Source organism: Dama dama, chromosome 24, assembly GCF_033118175.1.
Source record: "Dama dama isolate Ldn47 chromosome 24, ASM3311817v1, whole genome shotgun sequence".
Classification (NCBI taxonomy): domain Eukaryota; kingdom Metazoa; phylum Chordata; class Mammalia; order Artiodactyla; family Cervidae; genus Dama; species Dama dama.
In genome coordinates, this window is record NC_083704.1 from 62,867,359 (window position 1) to 62,878,983 (window position 11,625).

The window sequence follows — 11,625 nt, forward strand, 5'->3', positions numbered from 1 at the left end:
TTAGGGCATTTCTGGGTGTGTGTGGGGTGCCCCTCCTCCCTGTCCTGTCCCTCGCCCACCTTCAGGCTGGTGTTTTCCAGGGATGTAGTAACTACAGGGTCTTATCCAGGCTTCTTTCTGGTGCAATACCCCTTTCCTTTTCCTCCGTCTCCCAAATGTGTGACATACACGTAAGCTATGAAGCAAAACCAAAGGAATCCTCTTGAATAGACCATTGACTTAAAACAAGGACTGTAACCGTATGTGCACGCCCTTCAGAGATAACCAATACCGTGAATTTCCCCCATCACCGCTTTTAAAGTAGGTTTAAATTTATTTCTATTTAACATTGTTTCATATTTATTTTTATGTTATTTATTTGTTTGGCTGTGCTGAGCCTCTGTTGTTTCTTGAAAACCTTCTCTAGCTGGGGAGAGCAGGGCCTTCTCAGTGCGGGGGCCTCCCTTGTGGCGGAGCACTGGGCGCCGTGCGCAGGGGCTTCTGTAGTTCTGGCTCAGCTGTGCCTTAGTGGCCCCGAGGCATGTGGGGCGAGGGGATCGTCCCCGGACCAAGATCAATTAACGCAGATCCTCTGCGTTGGCAGGAAGAGTCTTAACCACGAGACCACCAGGGAAGGCCCCGTCCCCAACTCTTCAGTCTCACTTGGTCCCTGCAGCCCCAGCCGGTGACTGACCACGTTTGGCAAAGACCGCGGGTGTTTGACTGCGGTGCCCCGCCCCCCGCCGGCGCCGCCGTCCAATCAGCGAGCCGTCCGGGGCCCGAGCCCAAGGCCGCGCAGGCGCATTGGCGGCCGGGTGGGGGGGCGGCGCGGGCGGATGGCGTCATCGGCGGCGCGAGGTCGGCGGGCAGTGATTGAGGCGCCGGGGAGGCAGCAGCAGAGGGAAGAGCGTCTCCGCGGGCAACATGAGCGGCTGTGGGCTTTTCTTGTGCTCGGTGGCGGCGCGCTTCTGCCGCGCCCCAGCGGCCTTCACCGTGAGCCGGCGCCCGCTGCTCACCAGTCCGCCGAGCCGAGCTTTCGCCAAGGACCTCTTCCTGGGCAAGATCCAGAAGGTGAGGCGGCGCCGCGGTCTCTCTGCCTCCTGCCCTTTCCGCGGAGGGGCGAGTGGAGCCCGCTGCAGAGCCCCCACACGCTGCCTCAGAAACGCAGCTGAAGGCGGGCGTGCCGGCCCCCGGGCTCTGAGGAGCCGCGTGCTCCTGCTTCGGGAGACCCTGGCTGAGGTGGGCGCTGAGTGACCGGCCCCGAAGTGAGAGAGAGAGTGTGTGTGTGTGTGTGTGTGTGCGGACCGGCCCTGAAGTGAGAGAGAGAGAGAGTGTGTGTGTGTGTGTGTGTGTGTAGGTAGGAGAGGGGCTTCCTCTCTGCCTCAGACGCAGCCCCCGCCATGCCTGTCCTCCGTCGGCTTCCACAGCCGCGTCTCGGCGTCCCAGAAGTTCGTTTCCTCGGGAGCGCGGCTCCAAGGACGCTTGGCGTGCCCGCCCGGCCCTTCCACGGGTCGCAGGACCCGGGAGTGGTAGCCCCTTGGTTGCTGAGCACGCACCAGCCTGTTCCAGTCAGAAGACCTCGACCCGACCTCGGCTCTGTGACTTTGAGCCCCAGGTCTTTCAACCTTAATGCGGAGGTGGCGGTGCACTCTGCCTCGCACACCGAGGCAGAGAGAGAGAGAGAGAGAGAGAGTGAGTGTGTGTGTGTGTGTGTGTGTGTGTGTGTGTGTGTTGGGAAGCCCCAGTGAGATTGTATATGCGTGGAAATGCTTTATTAAACTGTTGCACGTGGGGCAGATGTAAGAGACCGCAGATTGAGGAGTCAGTACTGGCTGCAAAACCTACTAATGCTGTGAGCTTGGGCTAACCAGTCCTGTGAAGTTGCTCCCAGCTCTCATACAGGAAATAGTAAAAGCAGTCTTTGTCCCCTCCTACAGGTAGCCGGAAAACCAAAGAAAAATGTGTGTGAAGTGCTTGGAGCTTGGCTGCGATGTTGGCTGATTCTGTGCTACTTTAGGAGTTATTCCTTGGCTTCTTGAGAGCATTCTTTAAGGTTGTCAGGCATTACAGGTGCAGACACCCAGACTGGAATGGTTTGCCCTGCTAAAAAGTGCAAAGCTAGGCCTTTAAAAGTTAGGGAAGCCATTTCCCCCAGAACCTGGGGCTGTGTGGTGCTCCATCCTGGGAACTGGTGCCTCCCAGCAGCATGGGGAAGAAAGAATACACATGTTTTATGCTTCCCTTTCTCCAAACCTTTAGCACCATCTCCCCCGTCACTCTCACCTGTTGGCCTTGCTTCTTGTTTATTGAGCAAATGCACCCATTTAGGTAAGAAGTTCCACCTCTACACTTACCTACTTCCCACATGTGGTCTGCATGCTCTGCATCACAGTGGCAGCTAGACCCCCAAGCCTTCTCAGTTACCCAAGGGCATTGATCCCCTCTTGGCTCTTTGACATCTAAACATTGGCTGGCATTTCTGACCAACTCAGTTGGAGTGGGAATTGTCTTGGCTCAGTCTGTGTATAGTCTTCTCATCTCTAACCATTCCTCTGATGATCTAGTTTAGTATCATGCCATCAGTATCCTGAAGGTGCACATTTATTTCTCCAGATGAGATTTCTCCCCTGAGCCCCAGTCTCTGTATATCTACCCTTCCAGTCAAAAGCTGCCCTTGGGTATTACTAGGGATCGCCTGTCATCCAAAACTGAGTTCCTGGTCTCTCCACCTGATCCTGCCTTTCCCTCTGGTCGTCTTATTGCAGATGGTGGTGACTCTGCCGTTCTACTTGTTCAGGTTGTAGCCGAAAGGGAGGTCCGGCTGCTCACCTCTCAGAAGTCAGTAAAGAGGCCAGATGGGTGGAAAGGAAAGTTTGCTTTATTTTTGATGCTGGCAGCCAGGGTTGGAGGTGGGAGGTGGGGGGCCTGTCCGAAGGCCGACTGTCTTCCCCCACCCCACCTGCAGGCAAGAGCTTTTATAGACTGAGGGAGGGGGTTACATACAAAAACAGCACAGTCAGCTCTGACAGTCATCTTGAAATTGGTCATCAGTGAACTGGTCAGCACCATCTTGGTTGTTTTAAGTACAGTTAGTCTTCCATTCCTGGAGAAGGCAGTGCACCCCACTCCAGTCCTCTTGCCTGGAGAATCCCAGGGACAGAGGAGCCTGGTGGGCTGCAGTCCACGGGGTCGCTAAGAGTCGGACACGACTGAGCGACTTCACTTTCACTTTTCACTTTCATGCGCTGGAGAAGGAAATGGCCACCCACTCCAGTGTTCTTGCCTGGAGAATCCCAGGGATGGGGGAGCCTGGTGGGCTGCCGTCTATGGGATCACACAGAGTCAGACACGACTGAAGCGACTTAGCAGCAGTTGCAGTCTTCAGTTCCAGGGTCAGTTCCCATTTCCATGAGGCCAGTTCTCGAAATTATAGCAGCTTATGTCATGGCTAGAGTCTGGTCATCATGAAGTTAACTTCTTCCCCCAGGTGGAGGCTTCAACATCTCTAAGACAGCTCACAGGCTATGACTCAGAATATTATCTTTAGCCCTTGAGAAGGAACTAAAGGTCCTTGACTACGCTTAATGACTACTTTATTTTTTGGTCGCCTTTGACTCTATTCCCTTGTTTCTTCATTTTCTCACTGCTCTGATTAAACTCATTCTTTGGCTGAAGACAAAAGGCAGGCTGAGGACATTGTAGGGCAAAGGCCATAGGGTCCTGCTCCATTTCAAGGTCAAATACCTGGGGGTGCCTCTTGTCATAATCCACATCTATTCTGACAGCAGATCCTAGCTTCTCTACCTTCAGGTTCCATTTCGAATCTGACGGCTTTTAAGCACTTGCACTGGTACTGCCCTGGTTCAGGCCAACACGGCCTCTCAGCATTGTTGGGGTTTGAGCAGCAACGTGGCAGCAGAGATGCTTAGAATCTCAACCTGGAAGGAGACCTTCATGATCACGCCGTTGTCCCCCTGCCCTCAGAGTGTTCCGAGAGTGCCCGCAGGTCTCCTGTGGGAACCCGTGGGAGGGATCTGGGTGACTCTTCTCCCCATTCACAGCCCTTCAGCCAGGAGCAGCTTGGCTTTCATCCGTGTTACATGTGTGGTTTCTACATATGTAGAATAATTGGAAAAACCAGTTCCACTGATTTCAAAAATTTGAAAATTGCAAATGAAATGGAACCGAGCACCCACGAAGCACCCCATTCAGACCCTGAATATTGTCATCAGAGATTCATTCTCACGTACGCTCGAGACCTCTCTCCTGGTGGGTTCTCCTTTGGTTGGAGTTTAGGCCAAACTGGTCCCACTCTTCTCTTTTCTCACTTGGCTACTGACTGATTCCAGAATCTTCTTCATCTAATGCAGCCATTGCAGCAGACCTAGGTGAGCCCATGAGGCTGTGCAGGCCAGTGCAGTGGACTCAGCTTCTGTATTCAGCTCAAGAGCCGGCTTTGTTCTAAGTGGCTGCAGAGTGATGACAGCTCAGCGTGATTTCCTTCCGGACCCCCTGAGGGGCAGGGTCAAAGGTGGCCTGGAGGCAGAGATTCCTTTTAAGTCAGCTCTCAATTTTGGGTGGAATCCACCCTTCACCTGTACACGGGGCCCAAGAGGAGAAAACAGACTTGAGAGCCTGTGGGCTGGAGGGAGGAGACAGGACTCCTCTCCTTTCACGAACTTTCACCTGGTGAGGTGCTGTGAGGAGAGGCCGGGCTTCTGGGGGCGGCTTGGGGGCTGGGACATCACTTTTCAGCAGGCGCTGGTCAAATCCAGAAAGTCAGGTCGTGCTGGCAGCTGAAGGGAAGGGCAGAGCCCAAAAGCTAGAGGGGCTGAGGTCTCAGTGGGATGATTTTAGGTGACATGGAGCGGAGGCCTCGTGGGGAATCCAGGCTCGGGTGGAAGCCCCGGCTGCTCCCTGGTCAGTCACTGCATGTTCAGGACACGTCATCTCATTTGAGCCGCACAGCGGCCCACTGAGGCGTCACCTGTAACGGGAGAAACTGATGCCGCGCTCCACAGCATCAGAGTCTGGGCTGCATTCAGGCTGATGAGGCTCCTCAGCGGGGCCTCCTTTGGTGGCCCTGCCTCCTGGCATGCTCAGCCCAGGTAGCGGGGGTCAGGGGTCCTCGGACGGAGGGGCGGGTCCTAGAGCACGCAGCTGCGCAGCAGCCCACCAAGAAGTCAGACCTTGCGACCACAGTATGGTCTTGTCAGCAGCAGCATCTTTAAGCTCACGACATAACTAAGGTGAGCTTTGATGAAGCGCCATCTCGTCCATTATCTTCCCTGGTCCTCACAGAGACCGCCTGCGTTTTCTGGGTGAGAAAGTGGCCCTGGGAACAGGGGAAGGGGTCCGTCTAAGAACACCCTGCATGGCAGGGACCGTGCTGGAGCTGGAAGCCTTAGCCCAGGCTCCCTGTTTCATAGGAGTCCTCGTCACTTCTTAGTAAGGAAAGCTGATCAGGATCGGGGATAATCTGGGTCAGGGAGGAGGCTGGACCAAGGTGGTGGAGTCTGACGCAGTTCTCGTGTCCCGAGTCCTGCTGAAGTTTTCTGTCCAGTTCCTTCGGCCTGGAAGGCTCGGCCAGCCGATGCGGACACTGGCGCGTCCTTTCCCTTCCCTGTTGACTGACATGACCACTGTGGAAGGTTGCCCACAGTTACATCTTACTGTGTTCATCATTTTCAGAAAGAAGTTTTCCCGTTTCCAGAAGTTAGCCAAGATGAACTTAAGGAAATTAATCAGTTTGTGGGACCTGTAGAAAAATTCTTCACCGAAGAAGGTATGTAGGGTTCTCTTTAGCATTACAGCTTTCCATTTGCAGGGTGACGCTTCGGTATCTATTTTTTTAAACACTTTTTTGTTCGTGTCTTCTTGGTTGCGCTGGCTCTTTGTTGCCGCACGCAGGCTTTTCTGCAGTCCCGGAGACCGAGGACTCCTCCCTGATCACAGCGTGCAGGCTTCTCACTGCGGCAGCTTCTCTGCGTTGTGAAGCACAGGCCAGGGATCAAACTGTGCATTGCAGGGCAGATTCTTACCCAGCGGAGCACCAGGGAAGCCCTGGAAATGCTTTGATATTTAGTAGTAGAAGCAGTGTTCATTAATCAGAAAAACAGTGCTGTTGGCATATTTTGCTTAAAAGATCATTCCAACTGCTCTTTAATCATAAGCTATCTAGTTCATTGCTTCTGAATGTATCTTTACATTTAACATTTCCACACTGTTGCCGACTGACTGTAAAATACAATAAAAATGAGCAATTAGAAAAATGAAATAGAAAGCAGAGCAAAACCTGTAAAATCCCAGCCCATGAGTCACACACTTGACTGCGTGCAGTGGCGGATTGCTGTCAGTGTCTCTGAAGGCTCACTCGCCGATTTCTGTAACTTCACTTGTTAGGCAGCAGGGAGGATCGGGGCCAGACCTCAGGTTGGAGGCGCCCGTGTGGACCGCAGGGCCCCTCCCTCAGGGCCCTCAGCCCTTAGCGGGGGCAGTGTCCTTTGCCTGTGGGAACCCTGGAGGGCTTGAGTGAGGACAGACTGACAGCAATATAATACACTTTTAAAGAGCCTTTTCCCTCATAACTTGTTACAAAATACTGAGTGTAGTCCCCGAGGCTATATGGTAGGTAGGTCGGTGGTTATTTTGTATATAGTAGGTATATGTTAATCTCAACCTCCTAATTTATCTCTCCTCCCTCCTTTCCCCTCTGGTAACCATAGGATTGTTTTTTGTGTGTGCGAGTCAGCCTGCTTTGTCAACGAGGTCTCTCTCTCTTTGTTTTTAACTGAAATATAGTTGATTTACAGCGTTGTGCCAGTCTGCTATACAGCGGAGTGACTCAGTTACACACATACAGACATGCTTTTAAAATAGTTTTTTCATTATGATTTACCACAGGATATCAACTGTCTCCCTGTGTTATACATGAGGACCTTGTGGTTTATCCATCCTATGTTTTCAGCTTCCGTCTGCTAACCCCAGCCTCCCACCCTCCCCCTCCCCCAACCCCTCCGCCTCGGCAACCACACCTGTGTTCTCTGTGTCCACGATTCTGTTTCCCTTTCATAGAGAGGTTCATTTGTGTCCTATTTTAGAGTCCACCTATACGTGATATCCTGGTGTTTGTCTTTCACTTTCTGGCCGACTTAGTATGATAATCTGCAGTTGCATCCATGTTGTTGTAAACGGCATTACTTCATTTTCGTGGCTGACTAGTATTCCGTTGTGTGTATGTGACCGCGTCTTCTCTGTCCATTCATCTGTGGGCGGCCACTTAGGCTGTTTCCACATCGTGGCTGTTGTGAGCAGTGCTGCCGTGGACATGTGGCACGTGGATCTTTCTGAATTACAGTTCTGTTGAGGTGTGTTCCCAAGTGTGTGATTGCTAGCTCATACGGTAGTTCTATTTGTAGTTTTCTGAGGACCCTCCCTACCATTTCCCCTAGTGGCTGCACTAATTTGCATTCCCACCAACAGTGTAGGAGAGTCCTCTTCCTCCACACCTTCTCCAGGATTTATTGTTACTAGACTATTTGATGAGGCTGTTCTGCGCAGTGGGCTTCCCTGATGGCTCAGCGGGTAAAGAGTCTGCCTTCAGTGCAGGAGACACAGGTTTAATCCCTGGGTAGGAGAGATCCCCTGGAGGAGGAAATGGCAACCCAGTCCAGTGTTCTTGCTTGGAAAACCCCATGGACAGAGGAGCCTGGTGAGCTGCAGTCCAAAGAGTTGCAAAGACTCAGACATGATTGAGCACAAGCACGCACACGCACATTCTGACCAGTGAGGTGGTACCTCGTTGTACTTTTGATTTGCATTTCTCTAGTAATTAGTGATTGTTGAGCATCTTCTCATCTGCCTCTTGGCCATCTGTATGGCTTCCCTGAAGAAATGTCTATTAAGATCTTCTGCCCACTTTTCTTTTTTTCGTAGTAGTAATAGAGACACTGTTTATTGGGATAAGACAAGATAATTTCCAAGCTATGCATGAGAAATGTGGTGGTGGTTTAGTCGCTAAGTCGTGTCCGACTCTTGGAACACCATGGACTGTAGCCTGCCAGGCTCTTCTGTTCGTGGGGTTCTCCAGGCAAGAATACCGGAGTGGTTTGCCATTTTCTTCTCCAGGGGATCTTCCTAACCCAGGAATCAAACCTGGGTCTTCTGCATTGCATTTACCGACAGCTACGAGAGGAGCCCAAAAGAAATGTAGCAACAGAGGAAACTATGGTGGTGGTTTAAAACAGAATGATGCAGCCTGAAAGTGAAAGTCACTCAGCCGTGTCTGACTGTTTGCAACCCCGTGGACTATACAGTCCATGGAATTCTCCAGGCCAGAATACTGGAGTGGGTAGCCTCTCCCTTCTCCAGGGGATCTTCCCGACCCAGGGATCAAACCCAGGTCTCCCGCATTGCAGGCAGATTCTTTACTAGCTGAGCCACAGGGGAAGCCCAAGAATGCTGAAATGGGTAGCGTATCCCTTCTCCAGAGGATCTTCCTGACCCGGGAATCGAACCGGGGTCTCCTGCATTGCAGGCGGATTCTTTACCAACTGAGCCCTCAGGGAAGCCCTAAGAAATGTATCACTTGCCAAATTTACAACCCTCCATGTTTTATCTCTTCTGTTTCACATGCTTTCTAATACCCAAGATACGTATTCTGTTTCTACAGTCTAAGTTTTCATGACACTTCTAAGGTAAGAGATTAAGTGGTTTGGGCTTCCCGCATGTGTTTTTAAGGAGTATAACCCTTTACAGTGCTGGCTCAGTTTCTGCTGTGTGGCGTGCGGACCAGCCCCAGGTGTACTATGTCCCCTCCCTCGTGGACCTCACTCCCTGCCCCGGCCGTCACAGAGCCCGGCTGAGCCGCCCGTGCTGTTGAGCGGCTCCCGCTCGCCGTTTTCCGGGAGGCGCTGACCTCCCAGTGTGTGTCGCTGTCCCGTCCCCTTTGTCCATGCGTCCATCCTCCACGTCTTCGTCTCTGTCCCTGCCCTGCAAATAGGTTCGCCTGTACCATTTTTCTAGACTCTGTATATTAATCTATGCATTAATACATGATGTTTGTTTTTCTCCTTCTGACTTCCTTCACGCTGTATCGCAGCCTCTGGATCCCTCCACATCACTACACATGACCCAATTTCATTGCTTTTTGTGGCTGAGTGATATTCCATTGTGTATATGTACCACATCTTCTTTTTCCATTACTCCACTGATGGACGTCCAGGTTGCTTCCACGTCCTGGCTGTTGTAAATAGTGCTGCAGTGAACACTGGGGTACCCGTGTCTTTTTGAGTTAAGATTTTCTCAGGGTATATGCCCACGAGTGGGATTGCTGGGTCATATGGCATTACTGTTTAGTTTTCTAAGGGCCCGCCATGCTGTTCTCTAAAGTGGCTGTGTCTGTCTACATTCCTACCAACAGTGTAAGAGGGTTCCTTTTCCTCCACATCCTCTCCAACTTCTATTTTTTTTTGTGGAGTTTTTGATGCTGGCCATTCTGACTGATGTGGAGTGGTACCTCATTGTAGTCTTGCATCTCTCTAGATTTCTGTGGATCTGCATCTCTCTAATAATTACTGATGTTGAGCATCTTTTCATGGGTTTCTTGGCTCTCTGTACGTCTTCTTTAGAGAAATGTCTGCTTAGGTTTCTGCTCATTATTTTATCGGGCTGTTTGATTTTTTGATACTGAGCTGTGTGAGCAGCTTGTGTATTTTGGAGATTAATCCGTCAATTGCTTTATTTGCAAATACTTTCTTCCATTCTAAGGGCGGTCTTTTTGTCTTTATGATTTCCTTTGCTGTTGGGGTCCTTTAATGGACTGGAACCTTGTGGTACGGAGTCGACGATAAGAAAGTGAAAGAGAGAAAGAGGATGATATCCCTTGGTTTACGCAGAGGACCAATAAAGTCCTTGATACAGGACTTGCATCGCTCACGAAGGCACCAGGCGCCCTCTCGAGGGGGTCTTAGAAGCCCGGGCAGAAAAGTGAGCACGACGGGTCTCCACGCTCCAGAGAGTCAGCCAGAAAAGGAGAGAGAGAGAGAAAGAGAGAGAGAGAGACAAAAAAGACCCGGGGACCTAAGCTCTGATGGAGCAAAGGTGCTTTAATGATTTTTCTATGAGTATATATAGGCTGCAGTACAAGAAACTTCTTTCGGGAATGATAGAGATCAGAAAACCAAATGTACAGCAACCGTTACCAAGGGAACAAGGGGTAATATTAGTCACAAGGTCGGGAGACAATCCATATCTCAAGAAAGGGGAAGGAGATTAAGCTGTTTTGTCCTAAGGAGAATGTTTACTAAAGGAGACTCATGCTTGCCTCACACAATGACCTCAGTCCCTGGGAGCAGCGTGCTGTTCCGCTTGAAGAGGGACAAAGGACTCATGAGAGACAGCATGTAGGAATCCTCCCGTCAAACATTCCCTGACACTTTGCTCTGCATACACTTTCAAGTTTAATTTGATCCCATTTCTTTATTTTTGTTTTTATCACTCTAGGGAGTAGGTCAGAAAAAATCTTGCTGTGATTTATATCAAAGAGTGTTTTTCCTGTGTTTTCCTAAAAGAGTTTTGTAGTATCCAGTCTTACATTTATGTTTTTAATCCATTTGAGTTTATTTTTGTGTATGGTATTAGGAAGTGTCCTGGTTTCATTCTTTTACATGTAGCTGTCCAGTTTTCCCAGTACCACTTATTGAAGAGGCTGTCTTTTCTCCATGGTATATATTCTTGCCTCCTTTGTCATAAATTAGGTGACCATAAGTGTGTGAGTTTTTCTCTGGACTTTATATCCTATTCCATTAATATATGTTTTTGTTTTTGTGCCAGTACCATATTGTTTTGATTACTGTAACTTTGTAGTATAACCTGAAGTCTTTAAAAAAAAAAAAAATCTGAAGTCTAGAAGCTTGATTCCTCCACCTCCATTTTTCTTTCTTAAGAGTCCTCTAGCCATTCGGGGTCTTTTGCATTTCCTTACAAATTGCAAAATTTATTGTTCTAAATCTATGAAAAATACCATTGGTAGTTTGATAGAGACTGCATCAAATTTGTAGATTGCTTTGGGTAGTATACTCATTTTTGTAATGATTCTTCCATTTCCACAACATGGTGTATCTCTCCATCTGCCTGTGTCATCCTTGATTTCTTTCCTGAGTGTCTTATAGTTTTCCGAGTATAGGTGTTTTGTCTCTTTAGGTAGGTGTTTGTGTCTATATTCGTCAAAGATACTGGTCTGTAATTTCCTTTTCTTGGTGGTGTTTTGTTATCTGGGTGATGGGGGCTTCATAGAATGCCTTTGGAGTGTTCCCTCTTCAATCTTTAGAAAAGAGAAAAGAATTGGTATAAGTTCTTTGCATGCTTGGCAGCAGAATTTACCTGTGAAGCCATCTGGCCCTGGACCTTTGTTTGTAGGAAGTTTTTGTTTGTTTTTATAGATTTTATTTCAGTTCTGATCATTGGTCTGTTCATATTGTCTATTTCTTGATTTAGTTTTGGTGATCTATTTTTTTAATTTAGTTTTGATGTTTCTAGAAAATTGTCCATTCAAATTTGTGGGCATGTAATTGTCCATAGCATTCTCTTAGTTTTTTTTCCCTCTTATTTCTGCAGTGTTGGTTGAAATTTCTCATTTTTCATTTC

The 11,625-nt window shown here is 49.4% G+C and overlaps 1 protein-coding gene across 1 annotated transcript in view; it reads left to right on the forward strand.

Moving 5' to 3' along the window:
- The first annotated feature begins 820 nt into the window (after positions 1–820).
- The window catches only part of ACAD9 (acyl-CoA dehydrogenase family member 9), a 46,684-nt gene continuing 35,879 nt past the window's right edge, over positions 821–11,625 (forward strand). Inside the window, exons 1-2 of the mRNA XM_061128984.1 lie at positions 821–1,050; positions 5,671–5,764. Of these exons, the coding sequence (XP_060984967.1) occupies positions 904–1,050; positions 5,671–5,764 (241 nt within the window). The 5' untranslated portion in view covers positions 821–903. The remainder of the gene's footprint in view (positions 1,051–5,670; positions 5,765–11,625) is intronic.